Source organism: Rhinolophus sinicus, chromosome 3, assembly GCF_057876585.1.
Source record: "Rhinolophus sinicus isolate RSI-liver-muscle chromosome 3, RSI-T2T, whole genome shotgun sequence".
Lineage (NCBI taxonomy): Eukaryota > Metazoa > Chordata > Mammalia > Chiroptera > Rhinolophidae > Rhinolophus > Rhinolophus sinicus.
This window is the reverse complement of record NC_142503.1, coordinates 63,616,694-63,637,997: the sequence shown is the minus strand read 5'-3', so window position 1 is coordinate 63,637,997 and position 21,304 is coordinate 63,616,694. Positions and strand designations below refer to the sequence as shown.

Here is a 21,304-nt window from a genome sequence, read left to right as displayed (position 1 = left end):
AGAAGTCAAGAATGCTGGGAAATTTTCCAAACTGATTTACGGAGAGAGGGGACTCAAACTGCCCTTACCTATTCCTATATCTAGGAGTTGGTATAGCCTGAAAAATAGGGAATAAGAATGGAACGCCCCCTTCCTCAGCCATCTCTTAGGTACTAGGCTAGACAGTATTCTCAGCTTCAGCATTCCATAAATCTCTTAAGAGAGAAGAAGGGAAATCGTGATGGGCAATTTTGTTTGTCATTCAGTAGTGGCAGCAATAAGCAAAAACAGTTTACTACAATAACAAGCACTTAGAACAGGACCTGGCACCCAGTGCCATATAAATGTTGTTCAATAAACTGTTGTTATCACACGTTTTTTAGAAGCACCTTTTAAAAGGCTGCAACATTCCATTGAGTGGATATAGCATAATTTACCTAATCATTCTATCATTAACTCAGTTGTCAATATTATACATAACATTTTAGTGAACACATACCTACGGTTCTTTCTAGTTTGCGTGCATTTTTGCTGTGCAATTGCATGGTTTTATTCGCTACAGCCTGTATTTTTTGGGAGTTACTGAGGCCACTGAGGTCTTGGCTCTTCCTTCAGAGAAGCATGGCTAACTGCCACTGCACTGCTGAATGGGCAGGGAATGTTTTTCCTAATGTCCTTATTTCCTATCCTGCTCAAGGCAACAGAGGTGGCCTATAGGAGTGTAGTTCCCTTAAACTGAATATATTGTGCTGTTATGTTTTAGGCAGGGACACCTTCTATTACCAGGAGCTAGAAACATCTGGGAGACAAATTCATTATTGGTGTAAACCTTTGTGTTTCAAAAAAGCGTCCTGGATCTCAGCACAGAGCACTTCCTGAGGCTTAGTGATCCTCTGAGGTTAATGCTGGCCTTCAGCAGTCTCCTGATCAGCATTTCCAAGTGGTCATTAATCTCCAGGAAATGCTTAGTATTTTGATTGCTGTTTGCTTAATTGAAGAAATGAATAATTTAGTAAAGGATGATTACATGAATTTGAACAAAAGACTGTTTTTCTAACATGCACAGCAGCACCCTCTAGTGAGCACTTGGTAAATGTATGAAAAGTTAAAGTAATTGAGAGTTGGAAATCCGGGTTTTTTCTAGATTTGTCATAGGTTTGGATTAGCAAGAGAGAGTATCTTTTTGTAAAAGGAGAAAAATAAACTAATATATTTTCAGAACGTGAAAAACGCCCAGACAGATCTAAAGTAGATGACTTTCTCTAGAAAGAAATATTTAAATTCTCGTTTTTCAATAACGTTGTAAAATTAAACATTGTAACATTGAAAACTTTTGTTTTAATAAGAAAACTCTCTTCTGTTTTTTACAGGTCAGAAAGGGTTCTTTGTTTGAAATCATTTCCTTTCCAGCAAAGACAGCTTTAACTAGCATAATATATGCTTCATATGCAGCACTCATTTATTTGGTAAGTTAAAAGAAAAAAATTAGGATCTAGAAATAAATATACTTATTTTATGTAATGTTAAAGATATACTGTACAGTCTAGTCATAAACCAAGGTACTAGTCTCATGTTACAAAAAATAATGTTACATTAAAAATTTACTTCAATCCACCAAAAACGAATTTGCTTAAATAACTTAAATTATTTTATTCTTACAGAGTTTATTATTGTTTGGTCAAAACATTTTGGTTTTGCTTTCATTTAGTTGGCATTTTGTTTTAGCTATTGTGCCATGGTTGGCTAAAATTCAGAATTCCATTATTTTGGTCTCTGATTTTAAGGAACACAAATATTTTTTAAAAGTATAGTTTGAATTACTGTGTTTCCCCGAAAATAAGACCTAGCTGGACAATCAGTTCTAATGCGTCTTTTGGAACAAAAATTAATATAAGACCCGGTCTTATTTTGTATTATACTATATAAGACTCAGTCTTATGTTATAGTAAAATAAGATTGGGTCTTATATTAATTTTTGCTCCAAAAGATGCATTAGAGCTGATTGTCCAGCTAGGTCTTATTTTGGGGGAAACACGGTACAAGTGCTGTAATTCAAAAAGTGTTCATTAAAAAGCATGACAAAAATATAAAAGATTTTATAAATTATAAGGGGTTACTTTCTTTTAATCCATTGCCATTTATACTTACTTTTAAATTTTTTAAAAAGTATAATATACAAAAAGAAAAGTACAAAACTTGATGAATTATCACAAAGTCTATTAACTTATATACCTCGCAAGTCAAGAAACAAACTAATATCATCATTCTAGAAGCCTCTTTTTTGTTGCCCTAACAATCACTAACCTCTTCTAGAAAGGCAACCACTGCTTTGACTTCTAATTACAGACAGTTTTGTTTGAATTGCATATAAATGAAATTATATTCTTTGTATTCTTTTGCATTTACCTTCTTATGCTCAACACTATCATTGAGATCCATTTGTTTGATGCCCATAGGAGTCGTTTGTTGACTTTTAGTGCTGTGTAGTATTTTATTGATATCACTATCCATTCTACTATTGAACATTTAGATTATTTATAGTTTTGGCTATTTTGAATAAGGTGTTATGAATATTTTTATATATATGTTTTGGTGAAATTGGTGTCCCATAGACTATGCATGTGTTCATCTCTAGTAGACGTTGACAAATAGTTTTCCACAATGGTTTCAACAATTCTTCCCAGGAGATTATAAGACTCCCAGTTGTGTATCATCACTGACACTTAATATTGTCAATCTTTTCCATTTTAGCCATTCTTGTGGGTATGTAGTATTATCACATTGTGGTTTCAATTTACATTTCCTTGATTATTTATGAGATTGAGTACCTTTTTATACATTAATTGGACATTTGGATATCTTTTTTTGTGAATTTCTGTTAAAGTCCCTTCTTACTTTTCTAATAGGGGTTGTTCATCTTTTTATTATTGATTTATACTTTTAAAATATATTCTAGGAAGAAGCCCTCTTTTGGTTACATATGGGCAAATTTCTTTATTCTGTGACTTGCCTTTTCACTCCTTTAGCAGTGTCTTTTAAAACAGAAGTTCTTAACTTTAATGCAGTTTAGTTTATTAATCTTTTCCTTTATGTTAAATGCTTTATATGTCTTAATTAGGGAATTGCATATACCCAAGGTTATGAAACTATTCCCTCTGATGTATTCTAGGAGCTTTATTATTTTACTTTTCACTTTTAGATTTATAGTCCATCTGGAATTGGTATGAGGTAAGGGTCAAATTTTTCCTCCATGGGTATCCACTTGAACCAACTCAATTTATTGGGAAAAATAAAACCCTTTTCCTATTGCCCTAGAACACTTCTTTGTCATAAATCAGGTGTCCTTATATATATAGGTCTGTTTACAGACTCTCTATTCTACACAGTTGATCTAGTTGTCTATTCTTGAACCAATTTAACACTGTCATGTACAGGAGCTTTGTAACAAGCCTTAATAACTGGTAGAATAAGCCCTTCTTCCAATCTGTGAACATGTTATATCCCTCTATTTAGATCTTCTTTAATTTCTCTTAATAATTTTGATGGTGTTTTGTTAGAGGTCTTGCACATTTTTGTAAATAATTGTTGACCGTATTGAAACACATAGTAATAAAGATTAAAATTTCCCCATAATCTATATTCAGTGCAGTCCCAATTCAAATCTGAGCAGGTGTGTGTGTGTGTGTGTGTGTGTGTGTGTGTGTGTGTGTGTGTGTAAGCTGACTAGCTCATTCTAAAATTTATAGGGAAATGCAAAGTGTCAAAAATATCCATGACATTTTGAAAAAGTAAAAGAACTTACTTTTAAACATATTCAGTTTTTAAAAAACCTGAATTAAATATTTTGCAAGTGTTTTAAATTTTTGAGATGTCTCAATATCTTAAATGTAAATTTCATACAAAATTGATGTTCAACTGTGTTAGGATGCAAATACACTGCAAAAAATGGGTGGGATGAAATGGGAATGGTGAGACTAAAACAAACCAGACCAACACCAATATTGAACTCTTGAAATCTTTCAACATGATTTGTCATGCTATAAATTTTCTAAGTATGTAATAGAAACAATTGTTGTGACCTGATCATTGGTCATATAGATACGTGTGCCTCCAAGGCCTGGAGGGGTCAGGTCTGGAATCATGGTTTTGAAGGCAAGTAACATATATGTTGGAAGTTAATACCCTGTGTGTGGAACCATGCCAAGTGAAAAGAGTGGAAAATCCACAGAAGTGTGAAGAACAGCAACATTTAAGGTGAGCTAAGGAGAAATTCATGAAGGAGACAAAGAGGCAATACTCAGAAAACTAGGAATCAGGAGAAACAGTGTCAGGGAAATAGAGACTCAGGAAGTTGTGAATGGTTAAGTATTAAACACAAGCAGACAAAGTCAAGTAAAATGAAGATTTGAAAAGTGTCCATTAGATCCAATAGTAAAGATGTTGGACTTAACCATCTTGAGGACTATTTTCAGTGGTGTGATGGGATAAGGCAGACAGAAATAAGATGATAAAATAGAAACCATGAATGTAGATTCTGGTTTGATCAAGAAGAGTGTGTGTAGCACTCAAGAGGGAAATGGGGTCCCAGGGATATTTTGAATTTTAGGATGGAAGATACTTGAGCATGTTTCAGGTTGCAGGGGTAGAGCCAGTCAAGAATGAGAAGTTGGAAAGGCAGGGAATAATTGACAGGGAAGATGACAGGGTATCGGTTAAAAGCAAAGACAGACACTGACCTTGATCAAGACCTTTCATTTTCCGAGGCAGAAGTGGTTAGAATGAGCACAGATACACTTTTGTAGGTGAGAGAAGAAGAAATATATCAGATAGGATAGGGTTTCCCAACCTTTTCTCACAGCATGGGGTACATGGAAAATGATCATATTTGGAATAAATGGATGAAGCTGTTTGCAGCTGGAAGTGACAGACCTCAAGTTTTATTGCTCTAGGTTTGGGTATACTCAGATGCAAGTAACAAAGAGTACCTGCCAGTGGTTTAATGGATGAAGACATTTAAATATCCCTCTTGATTAGAAGTATGGAGTTAAGCAGTTCCCGGGTTCGTACAGTGGAGCTATGTCTTCATGAACCCAGGGCCTTTCTTTTTCTTCTGCTACCCTGTTTGTTCTTTATGGTCTTTAGGTTCGCTCAGGTATCACGTCTATATCAGTGTCCACAGCAGGAAGGAGGGGATAGGTAGAGGCAAAAGAAAGAGAGTCTTTTTATATAGGAGAAAAAACTTTTCCCAAAATCCTCCTGACCTCTTCCCTAGCAGACATACAAGGCAGGACAATTAAGTTCGTGAACTCATCCTAGAAAAAGTGCTACATACTTCATTGCTGAATATAACTATGGTCACCTTCGAAGTTCTCCCCTTGGGAAGCTGTGCACCAATGCCAGCACCTAGTCCACCCTTCAAAGCAATTTTGGAACTCTTTTTCTGGAATGGCCATCAGAGCTGTTGTCATATTACCCTTGATGTCCTGAATGTCATCAAAATGTCTCCCTTTCAATATTTCCTTTATTTTGGGGTAAAGAAAGAAGTCATTGGGGGGGCAGATCAGGTGAGTAGGGAGGGTGTTCCAATACAGTTATTTGTTTACTGGCTAAAAACTCCCTCATAGACAGTGCCATGTGAGCTGGTGCATTGTTGTGATGCAGGAGCCATGAATTGTTGGCGAAAAGTTCAGGTCATCTAACTTTTACATGCAGCCTTTTCAGCACTTCCAAATAGTAAACTTGGTTAACTGTTTGTCCAGTTGGTACAAATTCATAATGAATAATCCCTCTGATATCAAAAAAGGTGAGCAACATCATTGCAACAAGTTCGCAAACTTAATTGTCAGACCTCATATTTTATTTCTTTGTCCAAAACAGCGTCATGTGGCCACACACTAACTGCAGGGAAGTACAAGAAAGCATCTGATGTACCCCCTTCCATAGCGGGAGGCAGGCAAAAAGGAGGAGGCAGGAGGTCAGGAGGAAATCGAGACACTTCAAGCCGAGCCCCCAGTTCTTTCTTTGTTACTCTCAGAAAACCTTCCAAGTGTTTGTAGCCAATTAATCATGTCACCTTTAGGCATCTCCACTAAAGTAAGTTAGTCTGGGTCTCTCATGTTTCCTGGATTTTATTATTCTCGTTGCTTGCCTTAAATACTTGGCATCATCTTCATCGTTAGTAAACTTATAGAATACATTTAATGGATACAGTTCTTAGTGGCTCTCAGTTTTTGAAGTTATTTTTCTCTATATGTTTTGTTTTTTGACACTTTCTTAAAGTACTGAATGGAATTTTTTTTCAGGGAAGGTGAAACGCATGTTTGCTTAGAAATCATTGATCTACTAGCTTACTAAAATCTTACCAACATGTTTATGCCCTTCCAACTGTACACATAGGTGTAAGCCAAGTCCAGGGGGAAAAGCAGAAATAAAAACCTACTTTGAGATATCAACATGTTTGGAGACAAAGTCCATCTCTCAGAAAATGTTTCACTCAATTAAATCAAGAGAATAAAGGATATGTTTCATTTAATTAAATAAGAGTATAAAACTATAAAATATCTAATGAATTCAGAAAAGATGGAAAGCATTCTTTATTGAATCATACTGGGTTTTAATTTTCTTTCCAGATTATGGTATAATATATTTAAAAGAAGGAATCAATCTCGTGATGTTTATAATGTGCCAGGGGCCCCTGAAAGGGAGTGTTTCTTTATTACAATATGTAGATTAATGACTTTGTTAAATATTTTAGTGGACTTTCCACCTGTAAGTTTAGTAGCTTAAAAAGAAACTTTAAAACATTTTGTTTATTATTAGACAATCTGTGTTAATGCTATGCTGGAGAAGGTAAAGAAAATTTTCCAAGAAGAAGACTCCATAAGGCAAAACAGAGATGGGAGTGAAAATCTTAGAAAAGCCTTTTCTGAGCCTGTTCTTTCCGAGCCTCACTTTCCTGAAGAAATCAAAGCAAAACCTTACAGGTCATTACCGGAGAAGCCAGACAGTATTTCAGATCACCCCAAACTTCCTGCTAATAAGTTAAGTAATAAGATTCAAGTTTTACATTCTGTGTTTGACCAATCAACTGAAATGAATGAATGAGCAAATCTGAACATACACATCACTGAACAGAGCTTAAGAGTTATCTATTTAGTGACATTTCATCTGATGAAACTAGGCAACTAGTTTTCATATACTGATTGCTCTGTTTTGAAAAAAAGTGGGGTGAGGAACTACTAATAAAGTGTCATTCTCAAGCATTTATATGGTAGACAAAATAAAATGAATCTTGATGTAGTATATAGTATATATAGATGTAGACTATATATATATATATATATTTTAATGAACAAGAAAATGTACCCAAGATAATGTACAGTGGGTTAGACTGTAGTTTATAATATCGGTATATTTATAATACATTTATATGTTTATTAAACACTTGTTTCAAGTATCTTTTCATATCTTTTCAATTATTTTTCTGGGAGGGAAAAAAATCCTCCCTATCAAAATGCTACATATCTTTTTCAGAGATATTTTTCAAAGGATATTTGTTTTCTATCTACAGGTGTATAGTTTGAGTCTGCCTATTATCAATTTCTTTATAACTTGTTGGTAAACTATGAAGGACTTGCAATTCATAGAGGTCACAAATAGATGCAGAAGGTACTTTGTTTTCTTCCATGCATGTTAAATTCTGTCCATGTGTCGGGACCTGACTGGTCACTGGAGGATTAGCACCTGATATAATAGGCTGGGATGTACCCATCCCAGAGATGGTACATTTCCTGTACCTGGTGAGTAGCTGCTCACCATAAACAGTAGCCATAAACAGCGTTATGTATGCAATGACCAAGCCTGACTCTTTAGTAGCAGTCTGAGAAATGAGTAGCAAGTGCCATATTACCTCATGCTACCCATATTCCATCAGAAAAGGAAATTAGTGATATGTAGCAAAGGGCTCTGTAAGCAGAGCCTTAATGATACAACCTTATTCACGTGTTATTTTTACACTAATCGAGGGAAAGAGGCCAAATGGGCCCCTTAGAATGTTACGGATTAGGCTTGGAGCCTTAGTTTGGTCTTGTGCTATGGAGATTACTGTGCTTTGAGACTCGGTTCCAGGCTTCACAAACAGCTTTTCTCCCTCTGAGTTCATGTTCTGCTCATCCTAGGGCATTCTGGTCCCACTTACACTTATATTCTATGTGCAGCCGAGTTTTAGATGACCTGCAGTCAGGGTACCACAGTACAGGGTGGCACCCCACAACCAGAGCAGTACTGGCCACAGATAACTGGTGTGGTAAACGCAGGCTGAACCAACTTCACATCAACTCAGCAGAAAGGACTCACTCTGAGGAACAGCACCCCGTATCTCTTCTCTCTGTAACACTAACATGAAACACTTACTTGTACATACATACACACAGTTCTCCAAAACTAAGAAAACCTGTATTTGAAAATTTCACTAGGCATTCAGAGTACTTTGGCTCTCTGAATAGGAGACCACGTCTCCTCCCATGGCTGGGCAGCAGCTGTGTGTGTCTTCCTACTTTGAGACTGTCTGCCTTGACTGGAGAGAAACTGATGTCCAGCACATTAACAAGTTTCTTATTTTTAAATTCAGCATGTAAATGGATCCCATTTTTGAAGTGTAAAAATTCTGTTATACATTTGGAAAAATTGAACAGTTAAGATTTAAGCATTTCAACGTATTTAATTTTTACCAAAAAAAGTAATAATCAAATAGGGGAGATGGGGAATGCATGGAGGTATCAATGAAACAAGAATGGAACAATACTGGTAATTGGTGAAGTTGGGTGATGAGAGTTTATTATACTATTCTGTTTACTTTGTATATATATTAAAACTTCCATGATAAAATCTGCTACATTAAATTGTGATTGTCCCCACACATTTTTCTTAGATCTTATTTTTTTACCTTTTTTTCACTTTAGTCACTTCAAATAATTTTCATCCTTCTTAAAATGCACATACCAGACCCATAACCTTCAGGTTCCAATCAATCCAGAAGAAGGGGTGAAATGTATTCTATGGCTCCTGATGATAGTCCTTACATCATACTCAGTACATGTGCTTTTGAACCTCTCAAATTTACATGATTTTAAAAGATAAATAATAAATTAATCATCTTTGGTACTGAAGCAAGGTTATTTTCAAAACATACACAACACTTTTCATTGCCATGTAATTTTATCAGGAGGAACTCTTAATTACTTTGAAGTCTCCAGTGGCATAAAAGTCAGAGTCACGTTTAAAAGATGCATTAGAAAGAGTCACATAAATATTCCCATTGTCCACTGTCACTGTATGAATCCTTTGCTTTACTCCTTTGGAACACCACTTGGGTTTTGCTGATGGATCTTTAGGGTTTATAGACTGATATAGTCCTTCTCCTGTTGCCAAAGTAATTTTGTATTTATGCCAGGGGCAAACTATACACGGTCGTCCATCAAAATCCTGGGGAAGGAAATAATAGATTTAATAGTCTGAAATTTCCAGTGTTCACAATAAACATCAGATTCAGAATAGAATCTGTTGCCGAAGAACTGGGTTAAAGAACAGGCCAGCTTCTCTTTTTCCTCCCATTTACAAGTTATTCAGCATAAGGCAGAACCTAGTCTTAGCAGTCATCAAGCCCCTTCTGCAGTTGATTATAAACCCAGGCTGTTAGAGCTCTATCAGAGGTAACCAGCTCAGGTAACTGTACCACATTCCTGCAGCTGTGCTGTTATCTATTAAATGTCAATGTCACTTCCTTGACAGAAATGAGGCAAAGGCTTCAGGTGCATCTGAAAGAATTTTCACTAGCTGCTGGAAGAATGGACAGCTTCAGATGTAAATTCAGCAGAGGTTACTAAAGGCATGAGTGCATATGTTAATTGAAGAGCGACTTACGATCCAAAGTAGTCAATTCTCAACTTTTTAACTGTCTTAAAGCAGCTCCTCAAAGTTTAAAGAGCATGGAAATCACCAGCATCTTGTTTAAATTCAGCAGGCCTAGGGCGAGCACAGATTCTGCATTTCCAAGAACTACCAGGTGACACCAGTACTTCTGGTCTATGGACCACACTTTGAGTAGCAAGGTCTTACAGCTCTCACTATGTTCTAAAAGGGCAGATGTTCTAAAAGGGCAGATGTGGAGCTAGACAGATATGAAGTATAGAGAGAGTGTAGCACTGGTTTAAGCTTGTACTTTATACCAGTCAGAGAAGAGGAGAGAGAGAGAGAGAGAGAGAGAGAGAGAGAGAGAGAGAGAGAGAGAGAGAGAGAGATATCATACAGTCGAAAATAAGGAATACGGCCCCTAGTTTGGGAATGCAAGGAAGTAAGACAGCTCTCCCATTCCTTCCTCAGTATACACACACACATATATATATTTGTATTACATTATAAAAGTAATATATACTCATTGGAAAAACTTCAAACTGTGCAGAAGCATATAAAGTAAAAACCAAATGGTATTTTTTATTTAAAATATTGGATTGCATTAGACCTGTTATTCTACCACTTGCTTTTTTAGCTCAAAAATATATTGTTGTCATCCCTCCATACCAACACATATAGATCTTCTGCTTTAATGTAACGGTTGCACAGTATTCTACAGTGTGTCTATCATAATTTGTTTAAATTGTTTCCTATTGTTAGAACATGTAGGTTGCCATCAATATTTTATTACAATAAATAATGTTACAATGAACCTCTCATACACACACACACACTTTTGTGCAATTATATTTGTAGGATAGATACTTCAGAGTATAATTGCCAGGTTAGAAGACATGCATATTTCTCACATTCATCTGTGAAATGGTTTTCTTTACATTGTAGGGCTATGGATTCCTAGAATATTAGCAATTGTAGTTAAAGCATTAAAATATAGTCCAAACTCAAATGTAAATTATTTTTGAATACAGAATGAAATGAGAATGTAAATAGTAAACATCTGAGTTTGTTGATAATAGATTTTACATACCTCTATTTCTCCCAAATGTAAAGGCCCTCCTGAGTCTGAAAAGGAATTACATCTCGTCAGTAAAAAAACATGAAAATCTGATAGTGGTTAGAAACAAATACAAGATTTACAAAGGAAAAATAAAATCTTACGGTAACAGCGAATATCCATAGCGTGATATTCTCCTTTGTGGTAGAAAATGACCACTTCTCTATCATGGACAACAGCTGTTATTCTTTCAGACTTTTTAATGTCATCTTCTCTGCCAACACAGACAGAAGAATATTCCTTCATTTCAGGATCTTGTTCAGGGCTATCAAGATCCATGCTAGTTGAACCAAAAAGAGAAAAAGAAAATTGCAAGTGGTCTTCACTGGTTTGGCTACAAACAACTTACTTAACTTCAGAGAGAATCATATTGTAAGATAAGTTTGATTTCTCTGAGACTAATGGAGGCATTTTTGTAACTATATAAAAGAAAACGTTTCTAAATACTGGTTTTTGTGTTAGGGGCTCTTAAAGATTGCCAAAATTAGGGAAGCGCCTCACTTTGAAGCTGGCTGCTCTCTACACTTCATGTCTATCTAGCTCCACACCTGCCCTCATGTTAAAGGACATACGTGTGTTTACATTAGGAGTATTAGTGTATGAATTATGAAAATGTGAATGTTTGCTGACAGTTCTGTGGGGATACCATGTCAGTATTCCTGCACTTCTGGTGCAGAGAAAAAATGTAAGCCCCTGGTGAGGACAATGTGGAAGAATTTCCCTCCCTTTCAGAACATAGTGAGAGCTGTAAGACCCTGCTACTCAAAGTGGGTCCATAGACCAGAAGTACTGGTGTCACCTGGTAGTTCTTGGAAATGTAGAATCTGTGCTCGCCCTAGGCCTGCTGAATTTAAACAAGATGCTGGTGATTTCCATGCTCTTTAAACTTTGAGGAGCTGCTTTAAGACAGTTAAAAAGTTGAGACTTGACTACATTGGATCATAAGTCACTCTTTAATTAACTCATGCCTTTAGTAACCTCTGCTGAATTTGCATCTGAAGCTGACCATTCTTCCAGCAGCTAGTGAAAATTCTTTCAGAAGCACCTGAAGCCTTTGCCTCATTTCTGTCAAGGAAGTGATATTGACATTTAATAGACAACAGCACAGCTGCAGGAATGTGGTACAGTTACCTGAGCTGGTTACCTCTGATAGAGCTCTAACAGCCTGGGTTTATAATCAACTGCAGAAGGGACTTGATAACTGCTAAGACTAGGTTCTGCCTTATGCTGAATAACTTGTAAATGGGAGGAAAAAGAAGCTGGCCTGTTCTTTAACCCAGTTCTTCGGCAACAGATTCTATTCTGAATCTGATGTTTATTGTGAACACTGGAAATTTCAGACTATTAAATCTATCATTTCCTAATAATTATATTACCAGATATGCCTGCATGGTTTCTGCCCTCTGCTGGAGAAAGAGAGTCTTTATCTTCTGGACATTATCCAGCTCTGTACCTGGCATAAGGCAAGCTCACTCCACAATGGGGGTGGACAGGACAGAGGTTGCCTACAAAACTCAGGCATCGGATTCTGTATGTACCTGGACCATTGTCTTGGAGCAGGCCTACTGCAACCCTTTACTGTATGGCAGCAATTAAAGGTGCATGGTAACATGTAATCACAACCTAGTTTTACCTTTGGGACACCGATGGACAAGTTTCTTTGTAATCTATTTCGGGGAATATATGTTTGAAAAAGGGGGCAGGGAAAATTCTCAAGGAGTGGCTATTGACAATAATCTTTAGCATAGCAGCATTACAAAATAAAAAGACAATTTTCAACTATGGGTTTTGGGATTCTCCTGCAAAGTTCACCCTCCTTGTTACAGATGATCATTCCTTTGGTGAATGTTTTCTGAACACCCAGTATGTGATTGGCATTTCAAGGAAGTAAAACAGATAAAGTCTCTGCTCTCCTAAAACTTATGTTCTAGTTGGTGGGACCAATAATAAATAAACAATTACACCTGTAAGATAATTACACACTATCATAAGAGCCATGAAGAAAATGAACTGTATGAGAGAAACGGGGAGGCCATTTTGCAAAGAATGGGCTAGGAAGGTGACTCTGAGATGACAGTTGAACTGAATTCCTGAAAAACATAAATGAACTAGACATGCTAAGAGCTGGAGGAAGAGAATTCCAGGCTATAGAACAGCAAATGCAAAAGCCTGAAGGGAAAGAAAAATCTCGGTTAGTCTGAGGGACAGCAATGAGACTGGAGCATAATGAGACGGTGAGACCGACAGGAGCAGGTCATGCACATACATGAGTGTGGTTTTATCTGAGAGTAACGGGAAGGCACTGATGTTCTGTTTTTAAAGGGAAGTCCTGGCTGCATGGAGAATGGATTGTAGCAAAACAAGAGTGGAAGCAAAGAAATCAGAAAGCTATTGCACTGATCCTTGGGAGAGAAGATGGCAGCTTGGGCCAGGGTGTTGCCCCTGCGGGGAGAAAAAGTAATAGTAATAATAATAATATAATATAATAGCAGAAGCTACAATTATATTGTGCAAACTACATATCAGGCATTGTCTTACGACTTTACATTTATTTAACTCATTTAATTCCCAACATATTACTACAAAGAAGGTTATTTTAAATTTATAGTGAGGAAACCGAGTGAGGCACAGAGAAGTTGGGGTGGTGTACTGGAATGAAGGAACTACAGTAAAAGACATAAGTAGTATAGTTCCCAGGTTTTAGGTTTTTACAGCTAGGTGGATTGTGACTATGACGGTAACTGAGAAATAAATCGTATTTTGCAGGAATGGAAAATCAAGAATTACCTACATTTTGCACATATTGAGTTTGAGGTACCTAAGAGATATCCAAGTGTAGATATCAAGTCTACAGTCAGATATGAGACTAGAGTTGAGAACCACTAGAGAGAGAAATTTAGGAGTTTTCAAGTTACAGAATCACTTGGAGAGAGTGTATAAATAGGGAAGAAGGTCTAATACAATTCCTGAAGCACCTCCACATTTAGAGGTTAAGTGGAAGAGAGCTAATAATACCAGTAGTGTCCGATCTATTGCTAAGCAAATGCAATTCATTTTCTGCTCACTTCTCTATCCTATATTCTCCTCAAATGGCAAATACTTGCAACTGGTAACAAGCAAAAAAGGTAGGCAATGAGGTAGTAAAATCCATTCCAGTGCTGGCCACCATTGTTTAATACATACTTTGAACTCAAAGTTTGAGTTCAAAGTATGTATTAAACAGTAAATGATACATGAAGAAAACACAGGCTTCCTAGGAAACACTGTCTTGAAATTTGGTTGTTACATAAAGCACTGGACTAACCTTATACCCTTTTCTCCTTGTAATTTCACTTATTCCCTAAACATCTACTGTCCTAGAAATCAAACAGTGGTTAATGTCCAAGTAAGAGCTTACATCCAAAATTAACTATTACCATCCAGTGTTGGTAGTATAGTGGTGAGCATAGCTGCCTACCAAAATTAACTATTACCCCTCTATTTTCCTTGTATTTCTAAAGTTTGTGTACTCTTAAATATCATTTTGGCCAAATAAAGAAATTAATATGTGAGAAAAATAAAGACTAAGAAATCTCTCAATATTGTTCAGAGGGACTGGCTCAAGGGTCAATTCTACACAGGTCTGATCCAGTCATTGAATTAAAATGATTCAAATACATCGCTGTAAAACATTTAGGAACCATTCTTTGAAATTCAAGGTTAAGCGCACAATCAGCCTTAAAAGTGCACATGTATTTTCAACCCAAAATTACTCTTCCATCATAATGTCTCAATAGATGTTTATGTCGGGGACAAGCCTTCCAAACAAAATGTGACAATTGTAAAGGTTTGGTAAGGCTGGCTTTCACTCCACATTTTCATTTTCAGTTCCATTTTAACGATTTCATAATTTTATGGATATTTCATCAGAGTGGGAAACTACAGAAAGTTCAGGTAACTTGAGAAGTATCCAACTCTGCCTTATAGAAGAGAAAGAATCACACATAGAAAAGGAAAGGAAGTGAATCACCGTGATGGCCCATGTTAGTTATAGACCCAGATGCTGTTAAACATTGTTTGCCAGGGAGGGGCGGCTGGTTAGCTCAGTTGGTTAGAGCGCAGTGCTCTTAACAAGGTTGCCGGTTCGATCCCCACATGGGCCACTGTGAGCTGCGCCCCCCACACTAGATTGAAAGAACTATTTGACTTGGAGCTGATGGGTCCTGTGTCTACAATTTAAGATATTTAACAAAATTGTAAATCACATGTCAACTTCAAATATTCTAATTATAAGATGAACCTTCCTAATCTTCATCCTCTTCAAATACAGTAATATTGTGACATTTCATAAGAACTTATACAGAATGATGATGTATCTTTCCTTGATCAAAAGGAACCTGTCATTTTAATTTCACTCAAGTCTTAGGTTAATATTTTACCTAAAACACATATATCCGAGTTTCTTTTTTTTTTTTTTTCTTTTTTTTAGGGGAACAGGACTTTATTGGGGAACAGTGTGTGCTTCCAGGACTTTTTTTCCAAGTCAAGTTGTTGTCCTTTAAATCTTAGTTGTGGAGGGTGCCATTCAGCTTCAAGTTGTTGTCCTTTCAGTCTTAGCTGTGGAGGGCGCAGCTCAGCTCCAGGTCCAGTTGCCATTACTAGTTGCAGGGGGCACAGCCCACCATCCCTTGTTGGAGTCGAACCAGCAACCTTGTGGTTGAGAGGATGCGCTCCAACCAACTGAGCCATTCAGGAGCTCAGTGGCAGCTCAGCTCAAGGTGCTGTGTTCAATCTTAGTTGCAGGGGGCGCTGCCCACCATCCCTCGCGGGACTTGAGGAATTGAACTGACAACCTTGTGGTTGAGAGCCCACTGGCCCATGTGGGAATCGAACCGGCAGCCTTGGGAGTTAGGAGCATGGAGCTCCAACCACCTGAGCCACCAGGCCGGCCCCCAAGTTCTTTAAAAGGGGCACTTGGGCCTTGATGTACCTAGTTTTGAATGGTTACAAACTATAGATCCAATCCTCTCCAAGAAGGAATATCCCATCCAAGAAGGAATACATGGCAGTGCCAAGAGGCTTCAGGCCTTCTGGTGGTTTCTCTAAATATTTATTTAATCCTGTATGACTGATTCGAGGTTTGAAAATGTTAGGAGGAAAAGAGCATTGGCTTATTTAGACTTTTTTTTAAAAAACGACGTATAATTGACATACAACATTATATTACTTCAAGATATACAACATAATGATTTGATATTTGTATATACTGTGAAACGACCACAATGTCTAGTTAACATCCATCACCACACATAGTTACAGAATTTTTTTTTTCTTGTGATGAGAACTTTTAAGATTTACTCTCTTAGCAACTTTAAAATAAGAGCATGGTTCATTAAAAGAGTTTATAAAACAGAGAAATTGTTAATTAAGAAGTAAAAGCTCTGTGAATGTGTTAGGAGTGACCTTTAGAAAGAAGAAATTTGAATTCCAAGTATAAAAGAAAGCATTACACAAATCAAGTTTAGGAGATTACAGAAATGTCAAATTTGTACTCCGAAGTTTGCATTGGTAACCTTTGCTCTAACTACCTAGTTATTTTTAAACAAGATGGTGAAAATAACACATATGCTATTATGAAAAATTATTTCACAACAATGAAAGCAAAAATATAGTGTTTTTAAGAAAAGGCAAAGAAAACCATGGCCATGATTTTCTGGATTAGCATGGCTGGATTAGTACATCCCTAAACAGTTTGGAAGCTATGCAAAGTACACAGATTGCTCAGGTGGTAGTATTTACCTCCACAGTGTTAGATGTGCAGCCTTTGTCACATTTTGTGACTGAACAGACAGAGGAGCAATAATGATAAGAAAAATCCAGACAGATAGATGAACTGAAAGAGGGGGAAACAGCCTGAAGGAAAAGAAAGGAAATAAATATGGAATCTGCAACACATATAACCAACAAAGGATTAAGATTCAGAATATATGAAGCACTCTTATAAATCATAAAAAAAATGCTAAGTAACCATGGAAAAGTGGGCAAAAGACAGGAACAAATGTTTCACAGATGATGAAATCTGAGTGGCCACTAAGCACATGTAAAGATGCTCAACATCATTAGTAGGAAAATGTAAAAGAAATGCAAAGCAAAGTCACAAATGGGACACTATTTTCTGTCCAACAGACTTGCAAAAAACTATACCAAGTATTGGCAAGGATATGGAGCAACTAATAGTGCTACCATAGTTTGGCATCACCTAATAAAGTTGAACATATTCATGACCCAATAATTCTACTTTCAGCATATTACAGAGAAACATGCACAGATACACCAGGAGACATGCACAAGAATGGTTATAATAGCAAATTAGACAGGAAACAACTCAAAATCAATAGTAGAATGGATAATTTTTATATTCATTCAATGAAATGCTGTGCAGCAGTGAAAAATGTCTGGCTACCACTAACTTGGATTAATTTTAAAAATGTAACTTTAAATTAAAAAAAAAAAAGACTTCAGAGTATGCTTCCATTTTTATCAAGTGAAAAAATAGGCAAAACCAAACAATATATTATTCATGGATACATGTATACAGAGTAAATTTATAAAGAAAAGCAAAGGGATAGTAACACAAAATTTATTAAATGTCTCAAAGTATTACATTTAGTCTTAAATTTAAAATTACTTTTTCAATATTTAAGTTGTATCCTACCTTGTCATTATGTAGCAAATGATCCAAAATCCAAGAAAAAGAGGGTCAAATGGCACTATCTTCAGAGATTATGCCTGTGCATAGATCATGAAGGGACTACTTGGGAATTCTGTACTGCTTATTTCAAAACTTGGCACTACAGGAGGAAATGTGTAGTTCTCTTTTCTTTTTCCAGGCAAAAACTAGAAAAGAAATACTAGTATCAAGCAAAAAAATACATGCGATGTGGAATAGCGTCAAAAGTTAAAGTTCTCCCTGACTCTCAAATAAATGAGAACCAAACAAATTCCTCCCTCACGTTTCAGTCTCTTAGAACATACAGTCTTTGCAGGGTTTGCCTTCAACCAAGGAAAACTGTAGTAAACTTTGCAGGGGCTGATAAGAAATGAGCAGAGAAAGCTGGGGCTAAATGATAAAGGTTTCATAGAACTATGATTACAGTCTTTCATTTTGCTTAGGAAAGTATTATCTCATCCTGCAAATACTTGTTCCCTCTATACATCATAAACGATTCTATTTCTTTATATAGGTAACTATTTATAACTGGCACCCATATTATTCTTAATTAAATATTGTCAATATCATGGTTCGTTCAGACAACAATAAGAGTCAATGTGTTCACTTTAATTACTGTTATTTTGATGTGCTATTCATACGCTACCAGATACTTCCTCTATTTTCAATTCACTTTAAGATAGTAGAATCTTAACTGAATAAAAAGAAAGTGAAAAATTAAACAGCTTAACCAATTTGTGGGCTAGATGGCAAAAACTTCTGAAAAATTTAGGACTTGTTCCCAGCTCTCTTCAAGAAATATATTTTGGTCTGTGCCTAAAATTGGGTTTCCAAAGGTGTTAATACCACATAAAATTACAAATTAGCTAAATGGATCCTCAGTATCTATTAGACACCTTTCCAGCATAGGAAATCCATTCAGGATGAATTTTTAAAAGAACATAATTAAGTTTCCCTAAGACACTGGAGACAAAAGAGACATGAAATTAAAGGAACTTACTTGCTATTTCTCTTGAGCACTAACTAAGGCGCTTTTACTAAGTCTGGTGACTTGGCCTGCTTATTATCAGAAAGCATAGCTCCAGGGTGTTACCGTTGCTTTTGGGTTCAGAGAAGAGAAATGCCTTACTATGTTTCCCCGAAAATAAGACCTAGCCAGACCATCAGCTCTAATGCGTCTTTTGGAGCAAAAATTAATATAAGACCCGGTCTTATATTGTATTGCATTGTATTATTTATATTACATTACATTACATTACATTACATTACATTACATTACATTATATTATATTATATTATACCGGGTCTTATATTAAAATAAGACCAGGTCTTATATTAATTTTTTGCTCAAAAGACACATTAGAGCTAATGGACCGGCTAGGTCTTATTTTTGGGGAAACGCAGTGGTTTTGTCGCTTCTCTTTGGATGGCAGAATGACAGTAGATAAAACTAGCTATCCCTCAGTGAGTGCCAACTGCTTGGACTCTCTGCATATATGAGTTCATTACTCTTCACAAAACCCCAAGGGGTATTATACCTATTTCCCATATGAAGAAACTAGGGATAAAGGACCCTTTTAAACAAAAGCTTGCACAAACTCACGAAGTAGCAGTCAAGATTCCAACCCAGATCTATGAGTCTAAATTTGTGAACATTGGTATATAAGACTTAACATTTTATCTAAGTAGCATCCATGGATTTATAAAAACACATGGCCCGCAAGTAAACTATCTTGAAGGTACCAAACCTTTTAGCAAAGTAAAGATGTGTGTGTATATGTATGTGTGTGTATCTCACCATATATATCACCAAAGATGATGGTCCTGAATTTTTTTTAAATTTAGGAACGCTAACGTTCAAGTGTCACGTCAAGAAATTTAAAACGGGCTATTTCCCCAGAAATGTAATGAAGTCCCATAGCCCTTCTGGACTCTACTACCATTGTCTGTGATATTAGAGATCTGTGATCACCAGGTGAACTCACCTGGGTTTGAGCCCGTCTCTGTGCTTTGGGGCAAGTGTCTTTATTTCGCTGCGCTGCAGTAGGAAAGGCCTGCTGCTTCAGGCTGTGAAGAATTAATGCTTCACTATAGGTCAGGTGTTTAGAGAAGGGCTTTTCCGTGGGAAACGCACCATCATGTTGTCTTCGCCAAGGCCCTTCCAGCTCTGAGAGTTTATGGGCACGACTTCAACCTGGGCGTAACATTTTAGTAAAGACGGTCTGCAGTTGTTGGGTCAGGGGTGCTCAACCAGAGATCGAATGAGCGGGGCTGTTCACACGTGGACCGTTACACCTGCACACTTCAGAACACGCATACCTAGGGCTGTAAAGACCCTGAAGCAGTTGTTATGCGTCAGAGCTCGCAAACGCCAGGAAAGCCGCTTAGAACAGGCCCGCTTGCCACACTGAGGCGGCAGGTCGGGGTGCGGCCCAGACTCTAAGATGAACACGCTCAGTGGGCCTCCCTGTGACGGGGCGGAAGCCTGCCCTGGGCATTAACGGCTAAGACGCGGGACCAAGGTCCGGGAGGGCCGCGGAGCTCAGATGGGCCGAGGGCAAAGGCCACAGGACGGCCACCCCCACCAGCTGCAGGCTGTAGCCGCAGCTGCCGCCATCGCCGGAAGTCCGAGCCCAGGCCCGCCGCCCGGCCGGAAGCAGCGGCCTCGCGAGCCCCGCCCCGCGCCCGGCCGCCCAACCCCGCGGCGAGAACAGAGCTTACCTTTCTCGAGTCCCTCGCTCCGCCTCGGCGAGTGCGGCCCGCTGCGAACCCCGCGTGGTGCTACTGCCTGAGCCTCCGCTGCGGCCGCCACGCCGAACCTCCGGGAGGCGGGGCGAAGCCGCCCACGTGACCCCAGAGCGCCCTCCCCGGGGGACCGCACCTGACAGCCGCCTCTGAACGAACGCGCTCCGCTAGGAGTGAGTCTTAGGGGTGATAATTGTAGGTGGCATCTATTTGTAAATGTTTGTTGATCTCACATTTATCCATATTTTAAATCCACCAAGCGGTCTCACTTCTAAGAATTTACCTTATAAAAATTGCAAAAGTTGCTCACAATGCATGTAATCTGCGTATAAAGATGTTTATTGCAAGAAAGAATGAGAATAGCTAGTGATCAACAGGGGAAGGGTTACATGAAGTACAGCACAGACATGTGAATTACTTGTCTCTATAGAATATGTGTAGTGTGTGCTCTCTTTAGTGTAAAAAATTACTTCTCAAGATACAAATATAAAGGTATGTGAATAATCTTTTTCTTAAAAAAACAGTAGTTGCTTGGGCTAGTGATGAAGGATTTTCACTTTCATATTTTGAATTTTGCAAACTTTTGTTTTTTCTCTTATACTTCCCTAAATTTAACCAAAAAAAAGAAAGAAAGAAAGCCTCATACTTGTGTTCAAAACGGGAAGCTATTAATAGATGAGTCTGATAGACTTTCTTTTCTTTTTTTAAATTTCCTTGACTGTCTTCTGATGCAGTGGTTCTTAACTCTGGCTATGCCTTAGAGTCACCTGAGGGTATTAAAAAGTCCTGATGTCCAGACGGATGAAGTAAAAATCTTGGGTAGGTGTGGGGGTGGAGAGATTTTT

General features: G+C 37.5%; 2 protein-coding genes and 1 long non-coding RNA gene across 18 annotated transcripts in view; 2 read left to right on the top strand and 1 right to left on the bottom strand.

The window, feature by feature from the left end:
• The window catches only part of SPATA9 (spermatogenesis associated 9), a 57,573-nt gene extending 48,928 nt beyond the window's left edge, over nucleotides 1–8,645 (top strand). For all 9 annotated transcript variants that reach the window (XM_088796638.1, XM_074328690.2, XM_074328689.2 and 6 more), the window contains 2 exons: nucleotides 1,350–1,445; nucleotides 6,799–8,645. In XM_088796638.1, coding sequence (XP_088652764.1) covers nucleotides 1,350–1,445; nucleotides 6,799–7,083 — 381 coding nt within the window. In that variant the 3' untranslated portion in view covers nucleotides 7,084–8,645. The remainder of the gene's footprint in view (nucleotides 1–1,349; nucleotides 1,446–6,798) is intronic.
• A 140-nt stretch (nucleotides 8,646–8,785) lies between these two features.
• Nucleotides 8,786–20,571, bottom strand: RFESD (Rieske Fe-S domain containing). Of its 8 annotated transcripts, none has more exons than XM_074328698.2 (6): nucleotides 20,436–20,571; nucleotides 17,700–17,881; nucleotides 16,784–16,897; nucleotides 11,110–11,285; nucleotides 10,979–11,013; nucleotides 8,786–9,462 (listed from the first exon to the last, which is right to left on the bottom strand). In XM_074328698.2, exons 2-6 carry the CDS (start codon nucleotides 17,705–17,707, stop codon nucleotides 9,199–9,201), a joined length of 597 nt encoding a protein of 198 aa, XP_074184799.1. In that variant the 5' UTR covers nucleotides 17,708–17,881; nucleotides 20,436–20,571; the 3' UTR covers nucleotides 8,786–9,198. The 8 variants fall into 8 exon arrangements, with proteins under 8 accessions (XP_074184799.1, XP_074184798.1, XP_074184800.1 ...); XM_074328697.2 differs by lacking the exon at nucleotides 20,436–20,571 and adding an exon at nucleotides 19,849–20,392; XM_074328699.2 differs by lacking the exon at nucleotides 20,436–20,571 and adding an exon at nucleotides 20,034–20,392.
• Nucleotides 20,516–21,304, top strand: part of LOC141570682 (uncharacterized) — a 41,198-nt gene continuing 40,409 nt past the window's right edge. The window contains exon 1 of the long non-coding RNA XR_012494988.2: nucleotides 20,516–20,654. This is a non-coding gene — a long non-coding RNA (uncharacterized LOC141570682). The remainder of the gene's footprint in view (nucleotides 20,655–21,304) is intronic.

Bases quoted from the DNA above. Each gene is read 5' to 3' on its own strand.
- RFESD (XM_074328702.2), bottom strand. From the start codon at position 13,988: ATGTGGAGGTGCTTCAGGAATTGTATTAGACCTTCTTCCCTATTTATA. The intron at 13,151-13,928 runs GTGATTCTGTAA...GCTGTTCTATAG, and splicing joins TATTTATACACTCTCTCCAA to CCTGGAATTCTCTTCCTCCA. The intron at 11,014-11,109 runs GTAAGATTTTAT...ATTCCTTTTCAG, and splicing joins TATGGATATTCGCTGTTACC to ACTCAGGAGGGCCTTTACAT.